This window comes from Mus caroli, chromosome 4 (assembly GCF_900094665.2).
Source record: "Mus caroli chromosome 4, CAROLI_EIJ_v1.1, whole genome shotgun sequence".
Lineage (NCBI taxonomy): Eukaryota > Metazoa > Chordata > Mammalia > Rodentia > Muridae > Mus > Mus caroli.
This window is the reverse complement of record NC_034573.1, coordinates 42,598,962-42,615,753: the sequence shown is the minus strand read 5'-3', so window position 1 is coordinate 42,615,753 and position 16,792 is coordinate 42,598,962. Positions and strand designations below refer to the sequence as shown.

Here is a 16,792-nt window from a genome sequence, read left to right as displayed (position 1 = left end):
AATTCTTTTTTCTAGAGTGTAAATCTTTCATAAAATTTGTTCAAATCACAATGTCCATATCCACCTACTTTTAATATATTCAAACCTAGAAAATCTATACAGCACATTCTCAGACCATAACACAAAACCGCTAAGCAAACTAAGACACCTGAGTTCATGTACTTTATAACCATAAGTGGGATGCAATCATAAATGCCTCAGTATTCAAAAAAAATGAACATAACAAATTTAGAAAGAGAAACAGAAAAGGCAAAGTGTAAAAGGAGGAAGTGCCAAGACGAGAATCAAGAAAGTGCAGGGGAAATAAGTATGATGAAAATACCATGGGGAACTTAGGGAAAATGTTATAAGCACATAGCAGAGTAAGTTCCAAAGACAAGAGGTGGATTCAAAGTAAGGATGAAGATCAGGAAGGGGGGAAGAATCCTGAGTGAAGCGGCTCTTCTTGCTTCCCTGAAACACTACACTGGCCACTGACGAGCAGCCCCTTCCTTTGGGAGAGTAAGGAGAGAACACTAGCCTGGATGTGATATGTGATGAGAGCAGAGCCTGGCCCACAGAAGGTCACAAACAGGCGGTGTGTGTGTGTGTGTGTGTGTGTGTGTCTGAGGTCTCCCCCAGGCCCTTCATCTCACACTAAGTGTGCCACAACCCATAGATCTCTAGAACACGAGACCCAGGGGCTAAGGCAGAGGACACAGGAAGCAGCCCAGCTGCTAAGGACCAGATGAGTGAAGAGCCCACGCCTTACACGTCACTGGCTCACTGTGGCTGTGTGAAAGTGAGGGCTCAAAGCTGTCAGTCTTCACGTCTAGAAAGGGTTGAGACCCAGATTCTGAAGGGTAGCCTCGAGACTTCAACCTTCTAGGCTGAACAAGAGTCTCAGTCTCCATGGTGTCTTCTCACCTGACTGCCAAGTTCTCCATTTCTGCCTGGCCAGTTCTAGGCTTTGCATTCTAAAACCACAAGGCCATGTGAACTTTCTAATGAGACGCCCAGGTCCTTAGAACAACTGTCAACCTTCCAGTTGGCCCTGAATGCCTGTAGCTGACATGGCGGCAACCGGTGCTATCTTCCCCTTCTTCCCCTTCTCCGACCTTTCCCACCACAACCTAGCAGCATGGCATTCATTACTACCCTTGTGGCTATAACAAAATACCTAACAGAGCAACTTAAGGGAAGGACTGACTCTGGCTCACAGTTCAAGGGTTCGCCATCGTGCCCAGGCAGCAAGAACTTAAGAGACAGCAGTCACATGGCATCCAGTCAGGATGTGGAGAACCATGATGACTGGTTCTCAGCTCCCTTTCTCCTCCAGGAAATGGTGTCTCCTCCTATAGGACAGGTCCTCCATCTCATCTCAGTGACTCTAATCAGGAGAACCCTTCACAAAGGCCTGGGGGTTCCCTCACCAAGGTAACAACTCACAGTTACTCAGGTTTGTCTCCTAAATTGGCCCATCGTTATTACACATCACAGGCAATAACCCTGAAATCCCACCTTCAGTTTCCCATCTCTGTGCCTTTTCTAAGCCTAGAACCACCTCTCCCAATTCTCTCCAGAGGCACTGTTCATTGGGTCATTACACCACCCCAGAAATAACAAGGCAATAGACAACCCATTATGCCAGGCGCCATTCTACCTAGGCACGGTGTGATCTAAGTGAGCCATGGAGACAAAATGGATATGGAACTTATAAAGGAAAAAGAGCATGGGCCACAGGGTGAGAGAGGAGAGAGACTGCAGGTCCTGAAGGTAGCCATGCTGGAAAGCGGCATTATGGCCAATACTTGAAGAAGGGGAGGAGCTACGTGACTGGGACCTGAAGGTTCCAGGCAAAATATCAACAGCAAAGGCTCCAGGGAAGGCATCCCTGGTGACCAGGTGACCTACTATGCCTCAAGATCTGGTCCAAGCACTTCTTACTCTAACTTCCACCAATCAGGGACTATCATTCTGTATGCATATCCTCTTACAAGCATTCTATACGGGGGAGAGGGGCTGTACCACCACCATCCCCTTTCTGATGCACACAAGAGTGACTGGAAGGAAGGAACTGGAAAAGTATAAGAAAGGAAACTGTAATCAGAAATATATTGTATGAAAAAAATCTATCTTCAATAAAAGAAAGAAAAACAAAGGCAGTAAAATTGTTTACAAATTATTTAGTATACAAACGTGCTTTCACTTCCCAGTCTCATTCAGACCTTTTTATTTTGTATAGGATTTTGGGGAAAACAGTTCCCCATTTTCTTAGATTAAACCACACTAGCGATCCAGTTGCCTGTGATGTCTGTGCTCCTTTTAGGAAGGCAGAGGTCTGCCAAATACTTGTAAGGTCTCCTGGAGAATGCAGAACTCATCGGGGTTGTCACACTTTCTCTGTCGTCTTGATCTGAAATCTAATCCACTCAAAGGCCATTCGTTCCGTGTCTTTCCTTTATCATGTCTTCCCTAAGCATTTCACAAAATAACTTTTCATGTCCGTACTTCTCAATCTGAGGAGCGCTTACTGCAAGTGCCATTGGTAGAAATCAGTTTGAGAGCCAACAGAACTGAATCTTGGTAGGCAGGGAAAGTGAGCAGCACACAGGTAAAATGCAGCCGACGGAGGAGTTTTATCACCTAAATGTGTGTTGTGAGCCTTCCTGAGTAGAGATGGAGACTGGCCAACTTGAGATGTCAAAATCAAGGCCAGGAGAATATTTACAGAGACATTTCCATTCACCAAATAAGATTTACAAAGGACCAACAACTGCATGAAAAAGATGTTTAACCTCGCCATAGTCATTTGGGAAAAGGCAAATCGAGACCACGTTGACACAATTTCACACCCACTAAGATGGCTGTAATCGGAAAGACAGACACAAATTCTGGGGAGCATGTGGAGAAACTGGGACCCTCACACACTGCCGGGGAGAATGTAAGAGTGCAGAAACTCTGGAACACAGTGTGGCAGTTCATCAAAGCATAAAAGGTCTGAGATCCCGTGTGATCCACTAACTCATTCAGTGTACACCCAGGAGACAAAAACAGCAGGATGCACAAGACGTCACCACATCCACACAGCAGGATATTATTCAACCCTAAAAGGGAACGTGGCTCTAATACATGAGTGAACGTTAAAAATACCATATTAAATAAAAGAAGTGGGAAACAGTGAGCCTCAGAAGGTGTGGTCCCACTTCCTTGAACGTGCAGAATGCAAATCCACAGTGGATACAACGCAGAGTAGCAGCAGCCAGTGTCTCAGGAGACTGGATGACTGTCAACAGTAGAAGGTTTCTTTTCAGGGTGAAGAACTGTTATAGAATTAGTGGTGATATTCAATTGTGTTACTAGACTGTTCCTACTGCACTGTTTGTTTTTTGTTTGTTTGTTTGTTTGTTTGTTTGTTTGATAAACCAATTAGTGTTAGTGGTCACTAAGTGCTTACTGGCAGGGGGAGAGGTAGATCCAGATGAACTAGGCAGGAATTTCCATTGCACATGTTTTGTAGGAGAATGATCACCCCTCCTCCAACTATAAGGTCTCTGAAGGCTGGGAGGGCCTCATAAATTTTCCTTAATATTTAGTATGTTAGATTATACTACACAGGCTCACTAAGTAAATTAATAATCATATTGTACATGTCCAAGACATCAACCTGCCCTGACCACTGTTTTCCACACTAACTAGACAACTCATTGTTTGTTCCCTAGAACTCTGAGGTGCCTGCCACTAGCCAGGCTCTCCTGTCAGCCTGTCATTCTTAAGAGTCTTACCATCTAGAGGACCCGCTTCTTACTTCTCTGACATGTTGGAACCCAGTTCAAATGCTCCATCTTACCTGTGTCACTGACTCCCACGTCTGCTCTGTTTTCCTACCTCTTTAACCACAGTCCCTGAACCAGAAATATTTCATATATTTAGCCTCTCTGTTCTTCTCAAACACCCGAAAGCTCCCAAAGCCAAAAAGGACCATGGCTTCTATCAGGAGTGGGGAAAAATGTTATCTCAGGTTATCCAGCGTTGAGCTCTAGTTCATCTTCACAAAAGTCACGTAAAACAGAAAACCTCCTCAGGAATCAGATTTCTAAAGAGTAACTATAAATAAAGAAATGTAAACAAAGATAAAAGAACATCCGAAGCCTGAAGTCCAGAATGAGTAGAGTACTGTGGAAAGAGACAAATAAAAAGAGCTTACATAAAAGAGAGAAGAAAGGGGCTTCCTGCTTGGGGAAGATGCTGCCTCGGCCAGAGCTGAAAGGACAGCACAGACCCATTCTGCATCGCTGCCTTAAAGGCGCGTGCTCTCCAAACTCAGTCTAGGACCCTGACAAAAAGAAGAACACCCACAGCAAGCAGCTTGCTCCCTGAACAGCAGCACACCCCGAAGCTGGCTCCAAAATACATTTCCTGGGCAAACCAATTGTACTCAGTGATGCTGAACAAACTTTCAGATCATACTTAGAAACTACTGCTAAATATTTACACTGTCTTGACGAGGAGCCAGAAGACCAGAAATTAAAGAACACACCCTCGTGTTAGGAAAAAAAACCCAGAAGGCACATGCAGATCCAGAAAATCATCTATAGGTTAACGCGCAACCTAGCGGCTCAAGTTTTTGAGAACAGATAAATCTGTGCACACTAGCACGCGCGCACGTGTGTGTGTGTGTGAGAGAGAGAGAGAGAGAGAGAGAGAGAGAGAGAGAACAAGAGAGAAGGAGTGCGTGTGTGTGCACACTTAGATTCCTTATAAAGGCATGCTCTAAATGGCATCTTCTTTTCCACTAGACTGGAGAAAGGGAGAGTGATGTGGCCTAACAAGATGCTCTGACCACATCTTTTAAGGGTAGTCTGGTGAAAAAGATGGAAAATATCAAACTCCAAAAGCTTGAAAACCTACTAAACTCAACTGAAAAGAATGCACCTCTTGAATGTCTGATTAACTGACGCATCCACAAACTTCCAATAAAACACTGCAGGTCCCAACCCTTCTATAATCTAAATAATTTCTATTGATAAAGCCCATAAGCTCATCTTATTTACAAATGTCACAAAACTCTAAGTAACTCAGCAGACACAGCCTGACAGAATCAGACTCCATTAAAGATCCCAGAAGTCTAAAATATCAAACCGAAGGATAACAAAAGGGAGTCAAGGACAGGACTCAGATTTTAAAGCTCAATACTCCCTGGAGATAACTTTACAAGGGAACCTTGGACTTGCCATCTCAAGATGTATTTAACACAAACGCATCGTGTGCCCAAACTGGATTACTACAGTTCTCAAACTCATCAGCCAAAATGTGCATTCGCCTTCTTTGTCCCAGAGAGTTCTAACAAAAATCTGTCATTATGCCCTGGAATGATGTCTCAGCCATTAAGAACACTTGCTGCTCTCACAGAGGACCTGAGTTTAGTTCCCAGCACCCACATGATAGACAGTCCACTTCTGAGGCATTTTCTTCTCCTGCCCTCTTCTGGCCTCTGTAGGCACTGCACACATGTGAGATATATCTATTATATGTATAATAGATATATAATATGTGTGTGTGTGTGCAGGTAAAACACATAATAAAATATAATTAAAGTATACCTTAGTCCTTGAAAACATTGAACAGTATAACTTATTTACATTCATTATTGGTGACAAATATTTCTAAAGGAAGGATGAGATATTAAATCTAAATCTGTTTTAATTGAAGAAACTAGGGGAAAAAATTACTGACTTGCACCCAAATTTCAGCTCTGCAGCAAGGGCTATGGCCTCCAGATGAGCCCCCTTCTTTCCACACCATATGAGTGCCCAGTCCTTTCTGAACACTTGTCCCACGCACTAGAACAGAAGCAGAAAGAGTACACACACACACACACACACACACACAAATAACCATAACACATCACCCAGTAAGATATTTTGACAGTGTGGTCACCTAAAAAAAGGTAACCATTATTTGTTACCCCCCCAAAAAAAAAATCACTCTGATATACAAAGAGCTTATCTTCTTAAAGAGTGATGGCTTACTAAAGCATCATCCCATCCCAGTTACGATTAGAAAAATAGAAGAGAGTTTATGGATGGAAAAGCTTTTAATGGACATGCCATTTTTATCAGTTCTCAAAACCTCTCATAAAACATACCATATGAAAATTACTAAAAAAGGTGTCCCCCACCACACACCAAAAAAAAAAGCCAGCATAAAGCCTCTTTCGCCTAAATCACTGTCCTATGAACATAGCCCCTTCAAGAACTCCCAGACTGTCTGGCAGGCCCCCATTAGCTGACTCCTATCAGGTGCACCCCCTCCTCCCCACTTCAACCCTAGTTAAAAGGACAAGTGCTGGTCTGAGAAGTGATAAAAGCCCAAGTGAGCAAGGGCTGGCTTATGACCACTAGGTCTGCTGGGCCAGCTGCAAGCAGACCTACCCTCCCCCAAGAGAACCCGGAAGCCTCTGCTCGCCCCAGGGCCTGAATCCCCAGGCTCCCCTGGGACTCTTTCCAAAAGGATGGGGGAACTTTACGGGCCGGCCCCCTCCTCCCCTGTGTCATCCATTAAAACCCCAGCACGCTCTTTGTTTCCAACAGCTGTGGGAGGGCAGGCGGCCTTGGAGAGAGGGGAGAGGTCACTTACTCCCTGGCTCCCCTGGCTGCCAATCTTCCAGGTCCTCCTGCAAAACACACACACCACCATTGCCTCTCTTTCTACACCACTTTAATTAACCCGGGGTTACTCTAGCTACACAGGGGCACTCTCTGAGACCTAATTACCTTTCATACCCAAATCCCACACAAGATGACTCCCTAGCTCCCTCCCTCTGTCAAACTAGGTTCACTACTGGACTCTCATCTCTTCACCCTATATACGTACTCCAGCGTGGTTACCTGAGCCTCAGGCTTTGTCCAGACACAACCAACAAAACACTTCCTGGGCCCTCCTGGGACTCCCTGCTGCCCTGATTCACAGAACCGTGGTCAGATTTGGTCCCCACTGCACCCCTGAACCCAAAGGACAAACATAACCACTCCTTCTTTTTACCGGCTTAACCCCTCTTGAAACCCAGGAACTCTAAGAACCTCCCCGCCAACACATGGTCAGTTCTCAGGCCCTTATCCTCAGTCCGCCAGTTCCTCACCATCACACTCACACACACACACACACACACACACACACACACACACACACACTCCCCTTGAAGCCTAGCCGTCCTCCCTCCCTTGGGGTTTCACAACACTTTACACGCGCTTCCACGAGCAAACCCAGGATCACTGCTCCGTCTCGCGGAACCTCACCAGCTCACCACGCCGCAGGGCCGCCCTAGTCCCCGCCACTCGACACCTACGGACCCACAAACGACCACTCCCCATCCCCAACCCAGGTCCCCAAAGCCCGCACCGCGAACTCGCGTCCAGCCCTCCGCCCGGCCCCCGGGACTCCTCAGTACCCTGGTCCACACCGGGTCCTCCCGCGGCCCAGAACGGCGGAAGGGAGGAGCCCCAGAGGCGGGCGCCCGCGGCTCCTACCTGAGCAGTTGATGCTCTTGCCTCTGCCTCCGGGACAGTCCCCGCCGCCGCCCGCGGGCTGGTTGGACGCGCGGCTCCCGGGCAGGCAGAAGGCGAGGAGCAGAAGCACCGACGTGTAGCCGCAGACGGCGAGCGGGGGCGCGGCCGGCAGCCGGAGCGGCGCCTGGGCGCCCATGCTGTCGCGGCCGCACGGCGGGGAGCTCAGGGAGCGGCAGGCCGGGCACACCGGCCCCGCGCCGCCTCCTAGCAGCCGTGCAGCCGCCCGGGGCAGCCCCGCAGCATCCCCGCCAGGCCCCGGCCCTCCGCGCCTGGGACAGCCTCGTTGGGAGACCCCGGCGCGGGCGAGGGGCGCGGGCGCGCGAGGGCAGGGAGCGCGCCGCGTGGGGAACACGGAGCTGGGGCGCGCGCGGGGGGCGCGGGGCGGGGACGGACGCAGCCTCTAGCTCGCAGGCTCGCCTTCCCTTTGTGTCCGCGCGGCCGTCGCCGCCGCGTCACAAAGACCCCGGCCCGCCCGGTGAGGGGCGCGTGACGGAGCCGCGGGCGGGGAGGGAGCGGCGACCCCGCCCCGTGCACACCCCCGGCGCCGAGCTCCGCCCCTCCCGGGGAGCCATTGTTCCTGAGGCGGGCGGGGGCGCGGGCCGGGGTCGCCGATCGCTCCGGCTGGCCGGACGGGCGCCGAGGATGCTGGAGAGCGCTTCGGGACGGTGTCTCAGAAGCCCTTTGTGAGCCTTTCCCACGCGCCTTCTAACCCTGCACGAGCTCAGGTGGTCTTTCGTGTGTTTTCCAGGTGGAGTTAAAGGCAAAAGGTGACTTGTCCAAGGTCAGTCACATCCCAAGAAATGGGCAGGATCGGGTTTGGTACCTAGTGCTCACTCCCGCTGTGCACTTCTCAGGGGGAAAGGCTTAATCCCCAAGACTCGCCCCACCGGGTTCCTGGATAACTACATCTCTCGGCTGAATCTTTAAAGTGCGTTACCCTTTCCGCGCATAATAGCAAAGATTTAGAGCGGATTTGCTATATCCAAGGCCTAGAGGAAGCTCTTAGCCTGTATCCTCTCCAGTTCTATTTCACAGCCCTACAAAGGAGTTCGCATTCTGGTTTGCTGCCTTCCACAAATCAGGAAGTTGGAACCAAGAGTCTTCCAGCTGTCTGGAGCCCAGTACAGTCCTCTGCAGCCCTCACCTTGCTAGATGATAACTTTACACAGGCAATAAGACCATAGGCTGAATTTTTGGAAATTTTCTGCTTTGTTCGCAGTCTGTTATGTTGCCCACTTCAGAAGGAATTCTAGAATTTCATTGTAAAATTAAGAAATTTGCAAAAAGGCCACTTGAAGAAAGCTACAATCTAAATACAAAACAAACACTGAACATAGAAGTAAAGACAAGGAGGCTTCGAGAAGTTCAGGCAAAGGATGCACGAGAAAGCTTTGGAGACCAGCAAGAGATAACCCAGTAGCTGAGAGCCCAGGCTGCTTTTGCAAAGGCCCCAGATTGGATTCCCACAGCATCACAACCATCTGTAAACACTGTGCCAAGGACTCTCTTCTGGCCTCAAAGGGCAGTGTAGGCATGTGGTACAGATATGCATCAAACAAAACACCCATATACATTACAAATAAATTTATTTTCAAAAAAAATATTTAAAGCCACTAGCAACAAAGGGAAAGATATTTAAACCAAAAAGTTACCTCTCTGGATGATTATTAAAAAGTTAGACTGACAAACTTAGCACTATTCATTCATACATTTTGGAGGGCGAGGCAACCTAAATATAAAGAAAAAAACTAAATTTGTTTTCCTAACAATACCTATATTGGAATTTTGGCTTTAGAGATGGTTGAATAAGACACAACAATGAATAAAGGAAGATGTTCATGACAGCTTTTGTGTAACAGTAAAATAGGACCCCGGTGGTCATCAGTGGGGACTGAAGTATGATTATCTTTGTGTATAGATTTTGATAATGATTAGGTTAATTATGAATGGTATAGAAACAGGGATACTGAAGACTGGAGAGATGGTTCAGTGATGGAGTCCTTCCTAGGTTTGGTTCTCAGCGGCCTCATCAGGTGATGCCCAACTGCCTGTGACTCCAGTTCCCAGCAGCCTGAAGTACATAAACCCATATAGGCACACATCAATAAATAAATGCTCTTTAAAGAAAAGAAAACCTTTCTTTTCTAAAATATACATATGTACCAACCCAAAGAAAGAGCAAGACTGTTTTACCCCGTTACATTACCACTGACTCTGGAAAAGAGGATTGTGGGTGATAGGCCCGTCATATTTTTCTGTTGAATTTTTCTCAATGAAAAAGTTTTGTCGTCATAATTTTAAAAACTATTTGCTGTTAAGTTGCACGTCTATCATGCTTTTTATCTAAATAGATCTGCATCTCCAACACTGTCTATAGTTTGCCTCCAGCCTCTGAGCTCTCCTGCCTGCTCAGCCACAGCAGAGGCCTCCTCCTGGGGCCCGGCTCCCAGCAGCCTCTCTGTTAAAGCTTGATGTCACAGATGTCTATTCCATGAACAGTGTCTTCATGCTCCCAGCCCCAGGATGCTGCCTTATGCAAATATTTCCATTTGCCTGCTAATCCTAGCCCAGGCAAAAATACTAAGAGGACACAACCTTAGTTTAAATTGAAAACAAATAACCCTAGGTCATGAATCACAATTCGCATCTGGATCTTTTTCCAGATCAGCTAAGAAAAAAGTCAAGATGGAGTTCTCCACATTTTTCACATTGGAAAAGATTCTGCGAGGGAAAAGATTCTGACTTTAGTCCTACTGTGTCAGAAAGGACTTCTCATTTTATTGTTTGGTCAAAGAAGAAAAAATATTTTAGAGGTTACATAGAAACGCTATCATACTTGTTAGTATTTGTGATTGCCAAATAACAGATAACTAAAGGATGTGGAACTCCCATGTAAAATCCACCCAGAGAGTTTAAAAGGAATGTCGATTTCTGAAAACCGCTCCAGACAGTCTGGAGGAAGTTTTAGTATCTATTTCTTTTAAAGTTCTCTAAATAACTCAGATGCACTGCCAAGGTGAGGAACCCCTGACCTAACCTTGGTTAATCAACTATTGCTCCTTAACAAACAACAATAAAATGTGGGCACCAGCCGGGCATGGTGGTGCATGCCTTTAATCCCAGCACTTGGGAGGCAGAGGCAGGCGGATTTCTGAGTTCAAGGCCAGCCTGGTCTACAGAGTGAGTTCCAGGACAGCCAGGGCTACACAGAGAAACCCTGTCTCAAACAACCAAAAAAAAAAAAAAAAATGTGGGCACCATGAGACAGTCTTTCTTCATAGGCCTTATGGGGTCTGTGCTAGGATTGGCTGATCTAGGGTAGCCCTGGCTGAATGGTTCTGTTTCAACAGCAGATCCAGCAGGGCTTGGTTCTTGTGCACAGGCTGAACACTGGGTCACTCCACCAGAATTAATGCTGGCACTCTGGTTGCCAGAGCAGAGGCTTCAGGGAGAATTTGCCAGTGTTGAAGTTTATGCAGGCAGCTTCCTCCTGCTGCTTGTCCACATCTAATAACATTCCACCAGCTAAGGCGAGTTCCCCCAAACAGGACCCCAAATCAAAAAGTAGGGAAGTCAAAAGTGCCTGTGGCATAAGCATGAGGGTCTGAGTTCACACATACGCACACACTCCCACTGCCATCCACAAAATAATAATAATACATCATAATTTTTAAAATAATGTATAATTAACCAATGGGAGAGATACTAGAAGTCAGCCTCTGACCTACACACACACACACACACACACACACACACAGTAAGAGAAAACCCAAAGTAACTCAAACAAAAAGATTGGGGAGAGGTGGCACTCAGGTTTTTTTGTTTTGTTTTGTTTTGTTTTGTTTCTTGTTATTGTTTAAGCCAGAAGCAGTGCCTTCTCTATAAGTTGGTTTTTGTCCTCTGTAATAAAGCTTGACTCACGAGAGCAATTATTTCTTTAGGAAACCTTTGTGAGCACTCCTTGCTTGCTAGGCACCACTGCAGCCTCTTGGGGCAAGAGATAATCCTACCCTGGCTGTGTGGGGGTGGGGAGACATCTGAAAATTAACAGTTACAACACAGTGTGATAAATACTAAATATAAACGTGGTTGGGGTAGGGGTGAAGAAAATGGCAAATCCTATCCCAGACTCCCAGCCCTGCCAAAATCCCTGCTTTTCTGGACCTCCTGCTGGCTGCCCTGGCTGTATAATGAAGTCCTGATAAACCTAATGAGACACCTTGGGGCTGACTAATTGGCCCTGGAAGGAGACAATCACAATGCTTGAGCCAGAAACAGGGAGAGGGGTGATTTATGGAAGAGCGTGGGAACACTCCAAGATTGGCAGATAATCCAATTTGAGAGTCTAGACCCCACTTCCTAGAGAAAGGATGGGGGAAGTCTTTTTAAGAAGTGGAAAGTGAAGAAACCAAACCAAAACATTCTCTAATAAATCTGAAAGGTCCATACCAATCCAATGTCTCTGTCCTAAGGAAGCTGAGTGTCAAATATTGATAACATAGTTAACATAATATAAAAATAAGATTGCAGCATTACTAGCAAATGGTATGAAGAGGAGGCAGACAAGACTTCATAAGGAGAGTGGAAGAGGGAAGTTCCAGACAAGCAAAGGGCCTGTTAGAGATCTGAATGCCAGCCACTGTTGAAAATAACAGTTCATTGAGTCAGCCAGTATTTCCTAAGAATCTACTATGGTGTTAAGGTTCTGCTCTGGGTGCAGAGAAGCAGCAGTGGAGAAACAGAGCCACTGACTTTCATGGCCCTTGTAGTCGAGTAGTGAAAACCAGATCATAATAAAAATAGAACACACAATTGATGGGTAGAGAAATGGAGATAAATACAGATCACGGGAGACACATTGCATCCTAGATGATGTCAGGTACCTTGTGTCTGTGGTCACGAGTTGTCACTAGTCCCCCTCCCACCTGGTTAGTGTGACTTCCATTTCATAAGGAAGCAAAGTACTAACAAGGTTCAGTACTTGCAGCTAAGTGGAGTCGACTGGTTCATTCTGGCCCTGAAGCCTCACCGCACCTCAAACGCAGAGGAGGAAAGCATCATTTTCTGATACAAGATGGAGTAAAGATTGGCACCATCAGGATGGCAGTCAGACTCCTAGCAACAACTAAGAGATGTGGTCACCCTGGGTGCCATTCAGATGAATGGATCAAGAAAACATATATGTGCTCAATGGAGTGTTATTCATCCTTAAAGACAGATGAGACCCTCTCACTTGCAACTAAGAGTTGGAGCTAGGGAACAAAACACAGAGTGAAATAAGCGAGAGACAGAAAAGGTGCCTCGTGGGCTCTCCCATACCTGGATGCTTAAACGCATGGACATTTAAGTAGAACTAGGGATTACTAGGGGTTGAGAAGGGAGCAAGGGTCAGAGGAGGGTCCAGCACGTGGTTGGCTATCCCTAATACACCGTATGCCTGTGTGGAAATATTAAATGAAGCTCCTCTTGTATGTACGGTTAATATACATTTTTTAAAATAAGACTGCAGCTGGGAGCTTGATGTGTAGCTCAGAGATAAAGCACATTACTAGCATGATCCAGGCTCAGGGTTAGAGCCCCAGAGTCAATCTGTTTTTAACATTTTAAACTGTAGCCACCAAAGGATATTGCACAAGCCATCCTTGGCACACTATAAGGATGTCAAAAGATTTTGCTAGGCTTCTTTGATGGCATGATGCGGGGGATCTTTTGAATACTCTGGTGCAGATGCCAGTGGAAGGTGCTATTATTGTTACCCATATGCCTCTAATGATCCTCAATTATGTAGATGGAGAGTGGGAGCTGGAGCCGGCATTTGCAGACATCTGAAGAAAAGGTGCTATAGGAATGCAGCGAGCTAGGCTAATTCCAATGGAGGGAGATCAGCCTCCCCACTGTAGCTCTGTCAGTCTGAAAGCCTTCTCACCCAAACACTCCTGTGAGTGGGTAGAGCGGGAGGAGACACCCCTAGCTTTTCCTACAGGCCTTCCTGTCACTCAATTGTTCAGCATCTCTCTAAATACAGAGGTGAGCTTTCTCTATCTCTATCTTTCAGCAAAAGGAAAATGTCAGCTGCGATTCACAGATTTCCCCAATGGTTTTAGCTTACGAAGGATTGTTCCCCAAAAATTGACTTCTCTAGAAAAGACAATCAGACAGACATAAGTGGAAGGAGCGCTTCCAGTGCGCTAATTAAGAGTGTACGCTCTGGATCTAAGCCGCCCGAGTTTGCCCTTAGCTCTGCTAGCTCTGTGACACCTAGGCAGGTTACTTGGCTGTTCTGTGTCCATTCCATCACCTGCTCAGTTCCGTTCCTATCTACTCCACAGAGTTGCGCTAAGGACAAAATGAGCTGATGTGTACAGAGTACTTAGAGCCATGCTTTGTGCATCACACGTCCTCACCAAGTAATTGGCTAGAAGTAGAAATGGCATAGTAACTACATGATAGATGTTAGTAACTGTTAGTAACTAAGCTGTGGTTATACCTTAAGCTAAGAGTTCTGCATATGGGGGCTGGTGAGATGGCTCAGGGGTTAAGATCGCCAACTGCTCTTCCGGGGGTTCCAAGTTCAAATCCCAGCAACCACATGGTGGCTCACAACCATCCGTAACGAAATCTGATGCCCTCTTCTGGAGGCATCAGATTTCTGGAGGCACTGGAGCTGTAGTACAGCTACAGTGTACTTACATATAATAAATAAATTTTTTTTTAGATTTATTGATTGATTATATGTAAGTACACTGTAGCTGTCTTCAGACACTCCAGAAGAGGGAGTCAGATCTCGTTACGGATGGTTGTAAGCCACCATGTGGTTGCTGGGATTTGAACTCTGGACCTTCGGAAGAGCAGTTGGGTGCTCTTACCCACTGAGCCATCTCACCAGCCCAAATAAATCTTTAAAAAAAAAAAGAGTTCTGCATATATTATCTTGTATAGTACTGCATAAAACCCAAGTAAGGCGCTGGGGTCATCTTTATTCTGAAGATAGGAAAACAGTCTTGGAGTTTGGCCAAGTCCACACAGCACAAAGCAGATGGCCTAGTCTGTCTTATTTCCATAGTCTATAATCTGAGTCAAACCCCAAAGAGTTAACAGTCAAGAGAGCTCATCTGGGCCGGTTGCCTACTAGAGAAACATGTAAGAGGGCAGTCTGGTGACTAGCAGAGGCAGCCAAGCGGTTAGGAAATAAAGCCGAGACAAATAATCAGGTGGGCCAGGGAGAAAGACAAGAGCTGAGCAGTATGGTACACACTTCTAATCCCAGTGCTTGAGAGGCCAAAGCTGGAGGAGAGAGAGAGTTCCAAGCCAGCCTGGGATACATAGTGAATTTAAGGTCAGTCCAGGATACATAGCAAGATGAGAGAGAGAGAGAGAGAGAGAGGAGAAGAGAGAAAGGGGTAGGGATATAAGGAGTGACAGAGTTTAATTTTTATCCAAAGCCTAGGAACAGCATTTGTTGAGCCCACCATCCTGAAAGAGACATCGAGGAACTAAGAATTAGAGTGAACCAAATGTAACTAAATAAGAGTTTTGCCACTGAATGTGTTTAAGTATGTCAGCTTGCCTCTGTATGTATACATATGTATTGAGCATATGCCATTTGCCTGTATGCATACATATGTAAGGAGTATATCAGCTTGCTTCTGTACATATGCATAAGTGCCAAGCATATGCCATTTTACTCTGTATGTACATATGTAAGGAATGAGTATATATCAGATGGCCTGGAGAAAAGTGTGCATGCATGTGTGCATACTTGAGTGTTACAACTGAGCCCTGTGCTCATACATGTACATGTGCATTTACACATACATAAACATATAAACCTCACCATGTGTTGCATATGTGAGCATGAATTAAGTCAGGAGATTTAAATTTCTTCGTTGCTCCCAGTTGCTAATGACTGCCTAAAATCTAATGGCCGAGGGAGCCAGCATCAAGGTCAGTACAGTTGGACTTGACAGCCTGGATTCCCAGTTATGAGAGATGCAAAGGTGAAACCGCACATCCTGGACTATTCCTCTCAGCACACAAAAGCAGTGAGAGGATACAGAGGAACTTTGGCAGTGGTGACTTCAACAATGATGAGTGAAGGATCGGGACAAGAAGCATGGTGACTGTCGCTGCATTCATCATTAGCATTGGCCCATGATGTATCAGGGAGTCGTGGGAGGCAGGGAAGACTCAGAGGTGGACAAGACACATGCAGTCCCTGTCCTGAAGCCTAGCAGAGGAGTCAAACCTCAAACAGACCCCTGAGGTACCAAGAGTTGCAGGTGTGACAGAAACCTTCCCCCAGAGTGGCATTTAAACGGAGACTGAGAGATTAATATAGAGTTAGAGGGAAGTGAAGAAGAGAGATTATTCTATGAAGAAATCCAACACGTGGAAATGAAGTCTAGACTATGGCAAATTCAAGAGACAGAGGAAAATGACTGTACTGTCTCATGGCATACGTGAAGTCAAAAAATCTTGAGCTCATAGAGGTAGCAAGGAAGATGATCTTTATAGAGACTGGGATGAGTCACAAGTGTGGCATGTTGGTTAAAGGAGACAGTTAGAAAGGAAAAATAAACTCAAGAGGTCTGTCACACACTGTGGTGGTAATAATCCCACCCCACTGTGTGTGTGTGTGTGTGTGTGTGTGTGTGTGTGTGTGTGTGTGTGTGTTGTAGAGCTGGAAGTTGAACACTGGGCAGTGCCTAAGGTACATTACTGTATTGTATTCTTGACAAAAATGCAAAGAAAATGATGCTAAATGTTCTTGTCCCCTAAATAGCAATCTTATGATAGTCTATGTATTAATTAGCTATATTTGACCATTTCATGACCCGTGTATACTTCACAACATCATGGCATATACAGCAAATACACATGAATGTATCTGATAACTTAAAAGAAGGAACAAAAAAGGCAGCTGCACCCCAACGTCTAGAGAATGAACAGCACAGAAAGAAGCTGGGGACTCTAAAAAGCAAGTGGCCGACCCTACAGGCTTAAGTGAGAATACACATTTAGGCTTGATTTAAAGATTCTAAGCAGGCATCTGGGACTGATGGCTTATGCCTGTAATTCTAGTAGATGGGAGAATGAGACAAGAGGATCATGGAGGCCATCCCGGGCTATAGAGTGACTAGGGCAGTGTGGATTACACACATCCGAGAGAAGAGAGGAGGGGAGTGGTGGGGAGGAAAAGAAAGGGGAAAGAGAAAGGGGAAGGGGAAGGGGAAGGGGAAGGGGAA

The 16,792-nt window shown here is 46.1% G+C and overlaps 1 protein-coding gene across 4 annotated transcripts in view; it reads right to left on the bottom strand.

The window, feature by feature from the left end:
- Positions 1-16,792, bottom strand: part of LOC110293239 (myb/SANT-like DNA-binding domain-containing protein 3) — a 124,055-nt gene that overhangs the window by 70,269 nt on the left and 36,994 nt on the right. For 2 of the 4 annotated variants that reach the window (XM_021161102.2, XM_029476611.1), the window contains exon 1: positions 7,509-8,014. The exons of 1 other annotated variant lie outside the window; for it this stretch is intronic. In XM_021161102.2, coding sequence (XP_021016761.1) covers positions 7,509-7,683 — 175 coding nt within the window. In that variant the 5' untranslated portion in view covers positions 7,684-8,014. Of the gene's footprint in view, positions 1-7,508; positions 8,015-16,792 lie in introns of those variants that run through there. One more of the 4 variants, XM_029476610.1, reaches the window with a different exon arrangement.